Source organism: Nerophis lumbriciformis, linkage group LG26 (genome assembly GCF_033978685.3).
Source record: "Nerophis lumbriciformis linkage group LG26, RoL_Nlum_v2.1, whole genome shotgun sequence".
In the NCBI taxonomy this organism is placed as follows: Eukaryota; Metazoa; Chordata; class Actinopteri; order Syngnathiformes; family Syngnathidae; genus Nerophis; species Nerophis lumbriciformis.
The window spans coordinates 37473000-37491101 of record NC_084573.2 but is presented as its reverse complement, the minus strand read 5'-3'; the positions used below and the strand labels follow the sequence as shown (position 1 = coordinate 37491101).

General features: G+C 42.2%; 1 protein-coding gene across 6 annotated transcripts in view; it reads right to left on the bottom strand.

The window, feature by feature from the left end:
• nhsl1b (NHS-like 1b) overlaps positions 1-18102 on the bottom strand; it is a 357374-nt gene that overhangs the window by 165356 nt on the left and 173916 nt on the right. Inside the window, exon 1 of one of the 6 annotated variants that reach the window (XM_061986931.1) lies at positions 10794-10907. The exons of the other annotated variants lie outside the window; for them this stretch is intronic. Coding sequence (XP_061842915.1) covers positions 10794-10809 — 16 coding nt within the window. The 5' untranslated portion in view covers positions 10810-10907. Of the gene's footprint in view, positions 1-10793; positions 10908-18102 lie in introns of those variants that run through there. 6 annotated transcript variants of the gene reach the window in all.

The following is an 18102-nucleotide window of genomic DNA, read 5'->3' as shown; positions in this document are numbered from 1 at the left end:
TCCAGACCTGTCTCCCGTCGAAAATGTGCGGCGCATTTATGAAGCGTAAAATACGACTGTTGAACGACTGAAGCTCTACATAAAACAAGAATGGGAAATAATTCCACTTTCAAAGGCTTCAACAATTAGCTTTATTGAGTGTTGTTAAAAGGAAAGGCCATGTAACACAGTGGTGAACATGCCCTTTCCCAACTACTTTGGCACGTGTTGCAGCCATGAAATTCTACGTTAATTATTATTTGCAAAAAACAAAATAAAGTTTATGAGTTTGAACATCAAATATGTTGTCTTTGTAGTGCATTCAATTGAATATGGGTTTTTCCGTTTATATTTACATCTAACACAATTTCCCAACTCATATGGAAACGGGGTTTGTATTTAGTTGAATACTCTTGACTTAGAAGCATGTTTAGTAGTTGTCTGCTAACATCCCGAACAACAAGCATAAACCTACTCGCTTCAATCGTGTTTGTGAGTCAGATTCTCGACTTATCTTGTTTTTCATTTCTGGGCTTACACGGGCTCCTCAGATGAAGACATGGCTGATATAACATCCAGAAAGCCCCATCAAGAGCAGGTCTCGACAACCATAAAGAAGCTTACGCTCAAAGTCAGAGGCTGCTGGCTGTGGAAAGACATGGACCAGGGTAGGATGAGGGGGCTGGGGGGAGGGCAGTTTAAATCATAACAGTCAATCTGCATCTTTGGCAACCACAAGAACCGACTCTCTTGGTCGGATCATGGGTGGGCGATGTCATGTACAGAATCTGGGTCAGTTTGCTGTGCTGGTTAGGTTAGGTTAGGGATGATCGTTTGCAGAAATTCCCCTTCATGGATCATCAAGAAATGATGCCTTAATTTATAGCAGGGGTGTCAAACACAAGGCCCCCGTGCAATTATTGTTGCCCTCAGAGGGCCGTTTGTAACAGTGAATATATGAATGTAACCAATAATAGTCTCGTTACAGAATTTGCATAGACAACTGTTTTGGATTATTATATGTTTTACAGACAGATTAATGAATAACTTGCTTTGTAGTCATAGGTCAGGGGTCGGCAACCCGAAATGTTGAAAGAGCCTTAAAGCTAAATATTACCGTATTTTCCGCACTATTAGCCGCACCTAAAAACCACAAATTTACTCAAAAGCTGACAGTGCGGCTTATAACCCGGTGCGCTTTATATATGGATTAATATTAAGATTCATTTTCATAAAGTTTCGGTCTCGCAACTACGGTGAACAGCCGCCATCTTTTTTCCCCGTAGAAGAGGAAGTGCTTCTTCTTCTACGCAAGCAACCGCCAAGGTAAGCACCCGCCCCCATAGAACAGGAAGCGCTTCTTCTTCTACTGTAAGCAACCACCCGCCCCCGTAGAAGAAGAAGAAGCGCGCGGATATTACGTTTCATTTCCTTTGTGTGTTTACATCTGTAAAGACCACAAAATGGCTCCTACTAAGCGACAGGTTTCCGGTTCATGAAAAGACGCAATCTCTCCATCCGCACACGGACTACTATTTCACAGCAACTGCCTAAAGACTTTCAAGAAAAGCTGGCTACTTTCCGTGCATATTGTAAAAACAAGATAGCTGAAAAAAAGATCCGGCCAGAGAACATTATCAACATGGACGAGGTTCCACTGACTTTTGATATTCCTGTGAACCGCACTGTGGATACAACGGGAGCACGTACGGTGAATATTCGCACCACAGGGAATGAGAAGTCATCCTTCACTGTGGTTCTAGCTTGCCATGCTAATGGCCAGAAACTTCCACCCATGGTGATATTCAAAAGGAAGACCTTGCCAAAAGAGACCTTTCCAGCCGGCGTCATCATAAAAGCTAACTCGAAGGGATGGATGGATGAAGAAAAGATGAGCGAGTGGTTAAGGTAAGTTTACGCGAAGAGGCCGGGTGGCTTTTTTCACGCAGCTCCGTCCATGTTGATATACGACTCCATGCGCGCCCACATCACGCTGGTTTTTAATATATTATTAAAGTTTGACTGACCTATCCGACTGTTTTTTTGACATTCCTTTAGCGCAGTTAGATGCGGCTTATAACACGGGGCGGCTTATAGGTGGACAAAGTTTTGAAATATGCCGTTCATTGAAGGCGCGGCTTTTAACCCAGGGCGGCTTATGGTGCGGAAAATACGGTATATATATATATATATATAAGAAATACTAAGTCAAGTATTTATATATATATATATATATATATATATATATATATATATAAATAAAAGGAATACTTGAATTTCAGTGTTCATTTATTTACACATATACACACACATAACACTCATCTACTCATTGTTAAGTTAAGGGTTGAATTGTCCATCCTTGTTCTATTCGTCACTATTTTTCTAACCATGCTGAACGCCCTCACTAATGATGCATTGCTGTGTGGCACGCACAAAAGTGCTTTCATCAAATGCACTAGATGGCAGTATTGTCCTGTTTAAGAGTGTCACAACGTTGCTGTTTACGGCAGACGAACTGCTTTACGGTAGACAAAATGCTGTTGTTGTGTGTTGTTACCGCGCTGGGAGGACGTTAATGAAACAATAAACCCACATAAGAAACCAAGAACTCGCCCTCCATCATTCTACAGTTATAACGTGATTGGGCAGGTACGCTGTTTATATTGTGTGCCTGAATTTCGGGAGATTTTCGGGAGAAAGTTTTCGGGAGAGGTGCTGAATTTCGGGAGTCTCCCGGAAAATCCGGGAGGGTTGGCAAGTATGTATTGAGCAGAAAGGTCTCTTTTTTTTCTACAAAGAAAAGTGCACTTGTTATTAGTGAGAATATACTTATTTTAAGGTATTTTGGGGTTCATTGAGGTTAGCTCATTTTACAATTTTCTTGTTCTATTGGCAGATAATTTTGCTTAGTTCAAATAAAACACCCCTAATTTATTTTTATTTTTTATTGTTTTTGAACACTAACTTTTTGCAGTGTGGTAACCAAAACCAAACTCAGAGATGCAACAAACAGGAACTAAAAGAATCCAGAGCTAACAGAAAATAACAAAAACATGATCCGGACCACGGATCATGACAGTCAAGAGGCTTCTGCAATTCCCCCACCAAAATAACAAAGATTGACCAGCTTCCAAAAAAACCAGCAAAGTTGTATCCAATGTTCAAGGTTCACCTGTATCGCACACAAAAAAAACCGCAGCGGTATCTGTTTGGAGTCGTATTGTGCTAAGTGTCCACACCATGTGTCTGACGTGTCACTTGGTGTGGAAACTCCAACTGTCAGCATGTATTACTGCACACAGCTGGGCTTTATACCCCAAACAGTCCAACGGTTTTATCACTTCTGGCAGCAAGAGAAAGGACAATCGTTGCGCAAGGATGACATCTTCCAGACTACTTCATAGGGGCTTCTTAATAGGTCTCTCCACAAAGTAGGGCAAATATTAAAACATCCCTGCGAGATGACCACCGTAATGATCTCACATGCATTCTTCAGAGGTGATGAAGAGGCTCCGTGCAGCCAACAGCAACGCAATAAGAGGCGTCATGTTGCCGGAGTACAGTTTAAGTCTGTTTTTTTAACCAGTGGGCCGTGAAAATACAGTCTGGGAGATTATGGAATTTCACCAAATTTTTTGCACACTAATAATTATAATTCGGGGATGTGCCGTTGTTGAGTCTCTGCACAGCACAGGTAGTTACACTGCAAAAAGTCAGTGTTCAAAATCAAGAAAACAAATACAAAAATGAGGGGTATTTTATTTGAAATAAGCAAAATTATCTGCCAATAAAACAGGAAAATTTGGCTTGTCAAGACTTTCCAAAACAAGTAAAATTAAAGCTGCAAGCAGCGTTGGTCGGGCCCGCGTATTTGGCAGGTGCTAGTCCTAAGTGTCCCAATACTTTTGTCCAGTGATAGTCATAAGTGTCCCAATACTTTTGTCTACTTTTAGTCTGAAGTGTCCCAAGACTTTTGTCTAGTGTACCTACCTTGTCTGCATTGTGTGGGCACGTTGGTGCTTCCTGCTTTTGAGCAGCCATCTTAAAAAAACAGCACCGCAGGAGCATCAGTGCAGCGGGTCTTTGAAGGGTCATAAAATCAAAACCGGAGCAGGTATTAAAAAGCTGTTCTATACTTTTATACGCAAGGGTTCAATGTCTCTCCTGTGTTAGTTTGAAGTCTAAACGACAAACGCGCTCAGAGGAGGTGACCGGTTTTTACAAAAATGTTGTGTTGAAGGGGGAATAGCAAACTTCCTGTTGATTTTTGGTGGGGGTTGTAAATTTATAAAATGTAGGTCTAAGTGAGACCTGCATAGAGGTTTTTGTTTCATGTCTCTCCGACCTTCCCAGTGGGAGTTACAGGCAGTTTTGTCATTTTTTTCTTCCGAGGAGCAGTTTTTTATCCGTTTTATTCAAAAATTGCTGTAGAGCGCAATTTTTGAATTTGGGGCTAGGTTTCTTTATTAGATCGCAATTTTTGCCAGTCCTGATGTGTGCGTTGAGTTCGGTGAGTTTTGAAGCGTGTTAAGGGGGTCAAATTACAGCTCAAAGAGGCAAAAGTGACTGTTTTTAGTACTTTTTTGTCTTGAAGGGGGAATTGCCGACTTCCTGTTGATTTTAGCCCGAGGATATACAATTATCAAATGTAGATCTAAGTCAGACCTACATAAAGGTTTTTGTTTCTCGTCTCTCCGACCTTCCTAGTGGGAGTTACAGGCAGCGTAGTTTTTTCTTCTTCCTAGGGGGCGCTCGAGCGCAATTTTGAGTTTTGGGGATCGTTTTTTTTATTAAAAGGCAATTTTCGCAGGTCCTGATGTGTGGGTCAAATATGGTGAGTTTTGAAGCATGTTAAGTGGGTCAAATTAGTGCTCAAAGAGGCGGCGGAAGAAGAAAGAAAGAAAGAATAATAAAACCTTACAATAACAATTAGGTCCTTATGTCCCTTCGGGAGTCCTTTTGCAATGGGCCATTGCGGGCCCTAATTAAAGCTGCAAGCAGCGATGGATTGGACCGACTTTGACGGCACATAAAATCCAAACCGGAGCAGTAATTAAAACTCTTTGGTCAACTTACAATCAGAAGGGTTCAATCTCTCTCCTGTGCTAGTTTGATGCCGACACGACAAACGCGCTCAGAGGAGATAATGTTTAAAAAAAAGGAGACTGTTTTGACCCAACTTTTGTTTTGAAGGGGGAATTGCAAACATCCTGTTGATTTTTGCTGGGGGTTGTCAATACATGAAGTGTAGGTCTAAGTAAGACCTACATAGAGGTGTTTGTTTCATGCCTCTAAGACATTCCTACTGGAAGTTACAGGCAGTTTTGTCTGAGCTTTCTTCCTAGGAGCAGTTGTGTCTGTGTTTTCTTCCTAGGGGGCGCTAATCGCAATTTTGAGGTTTTTTTTTTATTAGATTGCAATTTTCGCCAGTCCTGATGTGTGTGTCCAGTTTGGTTTTTACAAAACTTTTGCTTTGAAGGGGGAATTGCAAACTTCCTGTTGATTTTTGCTGCGGGTTGTCAATATATGAAATGTAGATCTAAGTAAGACCTACGTAGAAGTTTTTGTTTTATGCCTCTAAGACATTCCTACTGGAAGTTACAGGCAGTTTTGTCTGAGCTTTCTTCCTAGGAGCAGTTGTGTCTGTGTTTTCTTCCTAGGGGGCGCTAAGCGCAATTTTGAGTTTTTTTTTTTATTAGATTGCAATTTTCGCCAGTCCTGATGTGTGTGTCCAGTTTGGTTTTTACAAAATTTTTGCTTTGAAGGGGGAATTGCAAACTTCCTGTTGATTTTTGCTGGGGGTTGTCAATATATGAAATGTAGATCTAAGTAAGACCTATGTAGAAGTTTTTGTTTTATGCCTCTAAGACATTCCTACTGGAAGTTACAGGCAGTTTTGTCTGAGTTTTCTTCCTAGGAGCAATTTTGAGTTTTGGGGCTAGGTTTTTTGATTATATCGCAATTTTTGCCAGTCCTGATGTGTGTGTCAAATATGATGAGTTTTGAAGCATGTTAAGGGGGTCAAATTACAGCTCAAAGAGGCGGCGGAATAATAATAATAAAACCTTACAATTACAATAGGGTCCTCTGTCCCAACGGGACATTGCGGTCCCTAAATAAAACTTTACAATTACAATAGGGTCCTCTGTCCCAATGGGACATTGCGGTCCCTAATTAAAGCTGCAAGCAGCGATGGATTGGACCGACTTTGACGGCACATAAAATCCAAACCGGAGCAGTAATTAAAACTCTATGGTCAACTTACAATCAGAAGGGTTCAATCTCTCTCCTGTGCTAGTTTGATGCCGACACGACAAACGCGCTCAGAGGAGATCATTTTTGAAAAAAGGTGACCGGTTTTTACAAAACTTTTGTTTTGAAGGGGGAATTGCAAACTTCCTATTGATTTTTGCTGGGAGTTGTCAATATATGAAATGTAGATCTAAGTAAGACCTACATAGAAGTTTTTGTTTTATGCCTCTAAGACATTCCTACTGGAAGTTACAGGCAGTTTTGTCTGAGTTTTCTTCCTAGGAGCAGTTGTGTCTGTGTTTTCTTCCTAGGGGGCGCTAGAGCGCAATTTTGATTTTTGGGGTTGGGATTTTTATTAGATCGCAATTTTCGCCAGTCCTGATGTGTGTGTCCAGTTTGGTGAGTTTTGAAGCATGTTAAAGGGGTCAAATTACAGCTCAAAGAGGCAAAGGTGACACATAAAATCCAAACCGGAGCAGTAATTAAAACTCTTTGGTCAACTTACAATCAGAAGGGTTCAATCTCTCTCCTGTGCTAGTTTGATGCCGACACGACAAACGCGCTCAGAGGAGATCATTTTTGAAAAAAGGTGACCGGTTTTTACAAAACTTTTGTTTTGAAGGGGGAATTGCAAACTTCCTGTTGATTTTTGCTGGGGGTTGTCAATATATGAAATGTAGGTCTAAGTAAGACCTACATAGAAGTTTTTGTTTTATGCCTCTAAGACAGGGGTCGGCAACCTTTACCAGTCAAAGAGCCATTTTGACCAGTTTCACAAATTAAAGGAAACAATGGGAGCCACAAAATTATTTTGAAATTTAAAATGAAATAACACTGCATACACAGCTCTATACTCTGGGCAGGGTCCTTGAGGGTGCATGGGAGTTTGCCCAACCAGTCTACATGTGCTTTGTGGACTTGGAGAAGGCATTCGACCGTGTCCCTCGGGAAGTCCTGTGGGGAGTGCTCAGAGAGTATGGGGTATCGGACTGTCTGATTGTGGCAGTCCGCTCCCTGTATAATCAGTGTCAGAGCTTGGTCCGCATTGCCGGCAGTAAGTCGGACACGTTTCCAGTGAGGGTTGGACTCCGCCAAGGCTGCCCTTTGTCACCCATTCTGTTCATAACTTTTATGGACAGAATTTCTAGGCGCAGTCAAGGCGTTGAGGGTATCCGGATTGGTGGCTGCAGGATTAGGTCTCTGCTTTTTGCGGATGATGTGGTCCTGATGGCTTCATCTGGCCAGGATCTTCTGCTCTCACTGGATCGGTTCGCAGCAAAGTGTGAAGCTACTGGGATGAGAATCAGCACCTCCAAGTCCGAGTCCATGGTTCTCGCCCGGAAAAGGGTGGAGTGCCATCTCCGGGTTGGGGAGGAGACCCTGCCCCAAGTGGAGGAGTTCAAGTACCTAGGAGTCTTGTTCACGAGTGGGGGAAGAGTGGATCGTGAGATCGACAGGCGGCAGAGTAACCGTGTAATACTCTTCCATATCAGTAGGTGGCAGCCGGTAGCTAATTGCTTTGTAGATGTGGGAAACAGCGGGAGGCAGTGTGCAGGTAAAAGGGTGTCTAATCCTGAAGCCAAAAATAAACAAAAGGTGAGTGCTCATAAGAAAAGGCATTGAAGCTTAGGGAAGACTAAAACTGAACTGGCTACAAAGTAAACAAAAACAGAATGCTGGAGGACAGCAAAGACTTACTGTGGAGCAAAGACGGCGTCCACAAAGTACATCCGAACATGACATGACAATGTCCTCACAAAGAAGGATAAAAACAACTGAAATATTCTTGACTGCTAAAACAAAGTAGATGCGGGAAATATCGCTCAAAGGAAGACATGAAACTGCTATGGGAAAATACCAAAAAAAGAGAAAAAGCCATCAAAATAGGAGCGCAAGACAAGAAGTAAAACACTACACACAGGAAAACAGCAAAAAAGTCCAAATAAGTCAGGGTGTGATGTGACAGGTGGTGACAGTACACCTACTTTGAGACAAGAGCTATATTGTGCCGCTAAGAAAAGCCATAGAAGCTTGGGGATGGCTATGCAAAATGAAACTAAAACTGAACTGGCTGCACAGTAAACAAAAACAGAATGCTGGAGGACAGCAAAGACTTACAGCGTGTGGAGCAGACGGCATCCACAAAGTACATGACATGACAATCAACAATGTCCCCACAAAGAAGGATAAAAACAACTTAAATAGTCTTGATTGCGAAAGTAAAGCAGGTGCGGAGAATAGCGCTCAAAGAAAGACATGAAACTGCAACAGGAAAATACCAACAAAACAGGAAAAGCCACTAAAAATCAGAGAGCAAGACAAGAACTAAAACACTACACACAGGAAAACACCAAAAACGTCGGCAGAGTAACCGTGTAATACTCTTCCATATCAGTAGGTGGCAGCCGGTAGCTAATTGCTTCGTAGATGTGGGAAACAGCGGGAGGCAGGGTGCAGGTAAAAGGGTGTCTAATCCTGAAGCCAAAAATAAACAAAAGGTGAATGCCCATAAGAAAAGGCATTGAAGCTTAGGGAAGACTAAAACTGAACTGGCTACAAAGTAAACAAAAACAGAATGCTGGAGGACAGCAAAGACTTACTGTGGAGCAAAGACGGCGTCCACAAAGTACATCCGAACATGACATGACAATCAACAATGTCCCCACAAAGAAGGATAAAAACAACTGAAATATTCTTGATGTCATGACTTGGTCCTGGGTGTTTGCTTTTCCGGAATGCAACGGAAAGTTGGCTCGGGCGAGACGGGAATGTAAATACATGATTTATTTAATATATCAAAATAAAGTACAAACGAAAAGCGTGCACAGTGGCGGAGAACAAACTATGAAACCAAAAGACTATAGCATTAATAAACAAAACTTACTTGGCATGGACTAAAAGGAGCAGCATGAACGATGGACATGAAATCAAGTGTCAGAAATGTGCCAAGCATAATTGTGGGATGTCACCAGACAGACAAACTGAAAACAATGAACTTAAATACTACAGACATGATTAACGAAAACAGGTGCGTGACTCAAAACGTGACGTGACAGGTGAAAACTAATGGGTTGCTATGGTGACAAACAAGAGTGCACAATGAGTCCAAACGTGGAACAGGTGAAACTAATGGGGTAATCATGGAAACAAGACAAGGGAGTGAGTGGAAAAGCCAGAAACTAAAGAGTCCAATAACTAAACAAAACATGACTAAAACAAAACATGATAAAACAGACATGACACTTGACTGCTAAAACAAAGTAGATGCGGGAAATATCGCTCAAAGGAAGACATGAAACTGCTACGGGAAAATATATAAAAAAAGAAGCCATTAAAATAGGAGCGCAAGACAAGAAGTAAAACACTACACACAGGAAAACAGCAAAAAAGTCCAAATAAGTCAGGGTGTGATGTGACGGGTGGTGACAGTACACCTACTTTGAGACAAGAGCTATAGTGATGCATGCTTGGTTATGCTTTAAAGTCATATGGTGCACTAATTGTAAGTGTATCTTGTGTTTTTTATGTTGATTTAATTAAAAAAACAAACAACAACAACAAAAAAACGATACCGATAATTTCCGATATTACATTTTAAAGCATTTATCGGCCGATAATATTATCGGACATCTCTACATGAAACCGCAACAAAACAGGAAGAACCACCAAAATAGGAGCGCAAGACAAGAAGTAAAACACTACACACAGGAAAACAGCAAAAAAGTCCAAATAAGTCAGGGTGTGATGTGACAGGTGGTGACAGTACACCTACTTTGAGACAAGAGCTATACTGTGCCACTAAGAAAAGGCATTGAAGCTTAGGGAAGGCTATGCAGAACAAAGCTAAAACTGAACTGGCTGCAAAGTAAACAAAAACAGAATGCTGGAGGACAGCAAAGACTTACTGTGGAGCAAAGACGGCCTCCACAAAGTACGTCCGTACATGCCATGACAATCAACACCAAAATAGGAGCGCAAGACAAGAAGTAAAACACTACACACAGAAAAACAGCAAAAAAGTCCAAATAAGTCAGGGTGTGATGTGACAGGTGGTGACAGTACACCTACTTTGAGACAAGAGCTATAGTGATGCATGCTTGGTTATGCTTTAAAGTCATATCCAACGACTTTTTACTGTCAACTGAGTTTCGTTTTTAATGATTTCTGCTGGTGGTGTGCCTCCGCATTTTTTTCAACACAAAAAAAAGTGCCTTGACTCAAAAAAAAGGTTGGAAAAACACTGTCTTAAATGACTAAAAAAGTTAGTATCAGTTCATTTCAATACACTTTTTTTGAACTGCTAAACACACACACACACACTCAGCATGAAACATTACAACGGAGCACCAAGAAGACGAGTGGGAGGAATGAACAAAGTCCAAATGATTAAAGCGAGGTATTAAAGAGGACAAAAAAGCAGGAGGAAGGATATTGCAGGGAAGAAACTGCTGTGTGACACACGTTACTTTCCACAAAAGGAGGGATGGAGTCCAACTTTTCTTTGTCTCATGGAGTCAGAGGCAAAAGTGCAAACACACACTCGGTCAGTTGCGTCCACTTACCTCTCAAACAGAACATGTCGCTTTTTGGTATTTACTTCCACATTTGTCCACAAGAAAGCTTCCTTCCTTCTTGCCGCTCACTCACACAGACACTGACACTTAGGCTGCTTGCTCCCCGCCGCCATCGCCCCCTCCCACTCCCACTCCCACTCCTCCAGTCGCACACACTCGCTTGCAGCGGCAACACGCCAACTTCCACACCGCAGGAAACCGCTTTGCAAGCCCCCCCCCCCACACACACACCATCACCACCCCTACCCAGCCCTCATTTGCTGGCATCTATCTAGCCAAGCGTTTAAGCCAGCGTTTGTCAACCAGTGAGATATTGTTTGGTGTGCCGTGGGAGATTATCTCATTTCACCTACCGTATTTTCCGCACTATTAGCCGCACCTAAAAACCACAAATTTACTCAAAAGCTGACAGTGCGGCTTATAACCCGGTGCGCTTTATATATGGATTAATATTAAGATTCATTTTCATAAAGTTTCGGTCTCGCAACTACGGTAAACAGCCGCCATCTTTTTTTCCCCGTAGAAGAGGAAGTGCTTCTTCTTCTACGCAAGCAACCGCCAAGGTAAGCACCCGCCCCCATAGAACAGGAAGCGCTTCTTCTTCTACTGTAAGCAACCACCCGCCCGCGTAGAAGAAGAAGAAGAAGCGCGCGGATATTACGTTTCATTTCCTTTGTGTGTTTACATCTGTAAAGACCACAAAATGGCTCCTACTAAGCGACAGGTTTCCGGTTCATGAAAAGACGCAATCTCTCCATCCGCACACGGACTACTATTTCACAGCAACTGCCTAAAGACTTTCAAGAAAAGCTGGCTACTTTCCGTGCATATTGTAAAAACAAGATAGCTGAAAAAAAGATCCGGCCAGAGAACATTATCAACATGGACGAGGTTCCACTGACTTTTGATATTCCTGTGAACCGCACTGTGGATACAACGGGAGCACGTACGGTGAATATTCGCACCACAGGGAATGAGAAGTCATCCTTCACTGTGGTTCTAGCTTGCCATGCTAATGGCCAGAAACTTCCACCCATGGTGATATTCAAAAGGAAGACCTTGCCAAAAGAGACCTTTCCAGCCGGCGTCATCATAAAAGCTAACTCGAAGGGATGGATGGATGAAGAAAAGATGAGCGAGTGGTTAAGGTAAGTTTAAGTTTACGCGAAGAGGCCGGGTGGCTTTTTTCACGCAGCTCCGTCCATGTTGATATACGACTCCATGCGCGCCCACATCACGCTGGTTTTTAATATATTATTAAAGTTTGACTGACCTATCTGACTGTTTTTTTGACATTCCTTTAGCGCAGTTAGATGCGGCTTATAACACGGGGCGGCTTATAGGTGGACAAAGTTTTGAAATATGCCGTTCATTGAAGGCGCGGCTTATAACCCAGGGCGCCTTATGGTGCGGAAAATACGGTACTAGGAAATGGATATCCCAGGAGAGCCCAACTGTGAAGCAATGTATGGAAACAACAATGGACATATATAAAATGGAGAAGATAACTGCCTTTATTAATTATAAAATAGAGAAATTTACTTCATGCTTGGAAAACTGGGTCAATTATGTCACGCCCCATAAGTCTGACTTTAATTCTTCGAATTAATGATTGTACTGCTTAAAAAAAAAAAAAAAAAAAAAAAAAAGATTACTCCCTATATGTGTGTATATGTACTGTATGTATGTATGTATGCATGTATATATATATATATATATATATATAGTGACGTGCGGTGAGGTTGATGACTGGTGAGGCACTGACTTCATCACAGTCATATTTACAAACATATGAACCCTAAAGAGTATCTTATTCACCATTTGATTGGCAGCAGTTAACGGGTTATGTTTAAAAGCTCATACCAGCATTCTTCCCTACTTGGCACTCAGCATCAAGGCTTGGAATTGGGGGTTAAATCACCAACAATTATTCCCGGGCGCGGCGCCGCTGCTGCCCACTGCTTCCCTCACCTCCCAGGGGGTGATCAAGGGGATGGGTCAAATGCAGAGGACAAATTTCACCACACTTAGTGTGTGTGTGACAATCATTGGTACTTTAACTTAACTTTAACTTTACACATACAAACTGTAGCACACAAAAAAGCACATTTAATAAAAAAAAAAACGTTATTATGGTCTTACCTTTACTTATAAATGAAGTCCATGCGCCGCTGTTGTGCTGGATTAATGCACCCCCTGACGGGTGTGTTATATCAACTAAAGCCCTCACTTAAACTTTCCACGTGCAAGATTGAATCTATTTAAAAAAGTGTAACCGAGGGTTTATAAATGTGGCCTATACTGTATGAAACTACAAAATAACAAACACGGAGGCTCCAGTTTACACGAGGACCACTTTATTTACCTTCTTTCAAAAACCTATGCTCCACTCCAACGTGTCATCACTTCCGCTCTTAGCGCCTTCAAAATAAGAGCTCAAGGCATATACTGTATAACAGCGCATAACAGGAACTTAACATCACAAAGAGGAAAGCCCATGAAAATAGGTTACAAAAGTTATTTAATAAGAAGCCAAAAAATGCAAAAACAATAATGTTCGTGTTGGAGGAGTTGTGAATTAGAAACACCTGCAGTCTGCAGGTGTACCTAATGTTGTGGCCCTGCAGTCATTCACAACTCCTCCAACACCAACATTATTGTTTTTGCACTTTTTGGCTTCTTATGAAATGACTTTTTTAAATAGATTCAATCTTGCACGTGGAAAGTTTAAGTGTGGGCTTTAGTTGATATAACACTCCCGTCAGGGGGTGCATTCTACGGCGGGGGTGCAGGAGGCGGGATTACTGCGAGCCTCAGCCAGTGCGTCTTTTGCAGCCGTTTTATGATCGCTCAGCACAAGAAATACGTTTACACACATACAGTTGTTGACAAAATACACTGTACATTATATACCTCAGCTAACTAAACTATGGAAATGTATAATATAATTCATATAGCAATACGGTCTCACTGCACAGCAGGCCAGCAGTTAGCCGAGTCCGCAATCCATGGTGAGGCACTGAGTGACGTGCCTCAACTGGCTGCTGATCACCGCACCGTCTCTTCTCAGTATTTGAACGGCAAATGTGAAAATTCAGCGATTTTGAATAAAAATAATCTAAAACTGGTGAAGTTAAATGGAAAATAACTTTATAGTATAATCACTGGATACATATAACAATTTAATAATTTTTTTTTCTTTTTACATTTTTTTTCTTTCCATGTATATATACAGTGACTGCACGTCACTGTATATATATATATATATATATATATATATATATATATATATATATATATATATATATATATATATATATATATATATATATATATATATATATGTATGTGTGGGAAAAAAAATCACAAGACTATTTCATCTCTACAGGCCTGTTTCATGAGGGGGGGTACCCTCAATCATCAGGAGATTTTAATGGGAGCATTCACATACCATGGTTTATATAGGGCACAGAGTGGGTGGGTGCAGGCTGGCGTAGGGGCGTGGTGATTGGCTCATGTGTTACCTAGGAGGTGTTTCCGTCTGTGGCGGCATGCTGTTACAATTTCGCTGCGCTTGTTGAGGGATGACAGGTCTGGACGGTAAATAATAAACAGTTTCTCTTTCAAGCATAGGTTGCATCTTTTATTACCACTATTGTAAGGTGTGCTGGATGCAAGAATTTGCCATGTTATTGAATATTCAACATTATTGTCTTTGAGGTCCCAAATGTGTTTGCTGAGTTCTGTGGTATTCCGCAGGTTTTGGTTCCTGAAAGAAGCCTTGTGATTGTTCCATCTGGTTTTGAACTCTCCCTCGGTTAATCCTACATATGTGTCGGATGTGTTAATGTCCTTGCGTGTTACCTTAGATTGGTAGACAACTGATGTTTGTAAGCACCCCCCGTTGAGAGGGCAATCAGGTTTCCTTCGACAGTTACAGCCTTTGTTGGTTTTGGAGTCGCTCTGTCCGGGGGCCGACGGCTCATTTGCAATTGTTTTGTTGTGGTTTGAGATGATTTGTCGTATATTGTTCATGCAGCTGTAGCTCAATTTAATGTTGTTCTTGTTGAATACTTTTCTTAGGGTGTTGTCTTTGGGAAAGTGTTTGTCAATCAGATTGAGGAATTTGTGTCCAATGTTAGTTGGACACAAATGACGTTTTTGCTGTATGGGGGGTTGTACCAGATGATGTCGTTTCGTTTTCTGTTCTTTTTTGGCTGGTTTCCTGGCGTGGGTTCATAGGTGAGGGTGTATATATATATATATATATATGTATCTGTTTATATTTTTTTATTTTATTTCTGAATATTATTATTATTAATGTATTATTATTTATTTTTTTGTTTATTTAATTTATGTATATGTAGAAAGTACTTAGTTTTTTTTGCTGTTTCTTTCTGTTTTTTGGGGGGGATGGAATGGTTGAGATATAAACAAAACATATTTTGACATTTAGGACAGACAACAGATATATGATGTATGTGAATATGATGTAATGGATAGGAATGTCTGATGCTGGATGTCAATAAAAAAAAAAAAAAGTAAAAAAAAAAATGGAACTGGTGCTTTACAGAGAGTAAATGAGACAATGAAAAAGGAGGATTTCCTCCAAATTCTTCAGGACAAGCTAAAATCATCAGTTGGGTCTTGGGCACAGTTGGGTGTTCCAAACACACCTCAAAAGTGGTAAAGGAATGGCTAAATCAGGCTAGAATGAAGGTTTTAGAATGGCCTTCCCAAAGTCCTGACTTAAACGTGTGGACAATGCTGAAGAAACAAGTCCATGTCAGAAAAGCAACACATTTAGCTGAACTGCACCAATTTTGTGGTCAAGTGGTCAAGCAGAAGCTTGTGGATGGCTACCAAAAGCGCCTTATTGCAGGTAAACTTGCCAAGGGACATGTAAGCAAATATTAACATTGCTGTATGTATACTTTTGACCCTCACATTTGCTCACAAAAAATATATATATATATACTAGAGATGCGCGGTTTGCGGGCACAACCGCGGAGTCCGCGGATCGGGCGGATGAAATAAAAAAAATTAGATTTTATCCGCGGGTCGGGTCGGGTCGGGTCGGGTCGGGTCGGGTCGGGTCGGGCGGTTGAAATAAAAAAAAATTAGATTTTAAATAAATTCAGGCGGGTGGCAGTTAAACCAATTGGGAAATATATATACATAGTTAAATGTTGTTACCCACATACGAAAAACGAGCAGGCACCTGCTGCATATGCCACAACAGAAGAAAAAAAAAGAAAAGAGATGGACACTTTTACGGAGCGGAGAAGGGACGCCTCGCCGGGGTCCGGGACCGAGGCCCCTTCCCCCGAGAGGGCCCCACCGGGAGCCGTAGCTGAGGCGATCCGCGAGAAGGGCCCGACGCACGTCCAGGGTCACCACCGCACCGACACCCCGCCTCGTCCGCCTTCGCCGCGGCCGGCGTCACGCGCAGCAGGTAAGCAGCTTACCTGCCCGCCACCCCCGTGGCCGGGGGCTCATAACAGTGGTCACTCCGCGCGCTCCGCCCGCGCAGCTTACCTGCCCGCCACCCCTGTTGCCGGGGGCGCGTAACAGGGGTCACTCCGCGCGCAGTGCGCTCACGAAAGGGGTGGGGCTCACCCTGGTTGATATAGACAGCAGGACGGTGGCCATGGAAGTCGGAACCCGCTAAGGAGTGTGTAACAACCCACCTGCCGAATCAACTAGTCCTGAAAATGGATGGCGCTGGAGCGTCGGGCCCATATACCCGGCCGTCGCCGGCAGCGAGACGCGCTTGGAGGTGCGCTCAGCGCGGCTCCCATATGATTGCGCACTGGTGTGCGTCTGGGTCGTGACAGCGTGGCACGCGAATGTCTGTGCTGCATTGGATCAGTCTCCTTTCTTTAACAGGCAAAAGCTTTATAACCTCACTAATGCCTTGCATCGTCTATATTAGATATATAACAACGGGCGGGTGCGGTTCTGATCAAATGTTACATCGGGTGGATGGCGGATGGTTGACGACTTTCTGATGCGGTTGCGGATGAAATAATTGCCTATCCGCGCATCTCTAATATATACAGTTGTATATACAGTATATATATATATTTTTTTTTTAAATATCCTTGAAGTTAAGTTTTCTTTCATACATATGTGATGCTACTCCTACTGGATGTGTAAAAGACAAAGTATATGTGTGAGTCATGGACACGCTAATCCCACTTCTATTGCTTGCAGGCCGCGACACGTTTGCCAAGACCAGATGTCGCCAGTTAAAGGCTGAGCGTGAAAAAAAAAAAAAAAAGCTTCTCTGGAAATAATCAACATATCGAACACACAAGCTGCTACCAGACTAGATCATAAAATCTTCCTCCTTCCACCGGTCTGTTGACTTTAATTGGACACTGTAGACCCAAAAGTGGCTCTTATTAACCTCCGCTATAAAACCACTAGCTCGGAAGAAATATTTCTGAGGTCAGCTTAACGACTGCTCCTTCTCAGGCGAGGGCGGTGGAAGAGGAATGGAATTAATTTTCAATCCTAATCAAATTCGCTTGAGAAAAAAAAAAATCAAAAAGTATTGCAGTATAATATCATTTAAAAGGCAGTTTCTACATTATTTTGTGGGCTTTTTTTGTGTGAGTGTTCCAGCCTAAAAATGTCTAAATTTGCAGCAGCTTTTTCCAGAAAGTTGTGGCAAACGTTGCAATATTTTGAAGATTTTTTTTTCCAATAACATTGAATTTGTTATCAATGCTTTAAGTCATGGGTGTCAAACTCTGGCCCGCGGGCCAAATTTTTCAGTGCCCCACCCGAAAATCATCACGTCCGCTTTTCATCCAGTCCAACGAGTGCTGGCCCAGTCACATCATTTTTGCGGTTTCTGCACGCACACACACGTGAATGCAACGCAAAGTTGATCAACAGCGATACAGGTAACACTGAGGGTGGCGCTATAAACAACTGTAACACTGTTACAAATATGCGCCACACTGGTGAACCCACACCAAACAAGAATGACAAACACATTTCGGGAGAACATCCGCACCGTAACACAACATAAACACAACAGAACAAATACCCAGAAGCCCTTGCAGCACTAACTCTTCCGGGACGCTACAATATACCCCTCCCCACTACCCCCTACCCGCCCCCCCAGCCCACCTCCCAAATTCCAAGCTGCTGTTTTGAGGCATGTTAAAAAAAATAATGCACTTTGTGACTACAATAATAAATATGGCATGATTTGACTCGGTGTTTGAGAAAATGGCGGATTGGTTCCTGATGTGACGTCACGTTGTGACGTCATCGCTCCGAG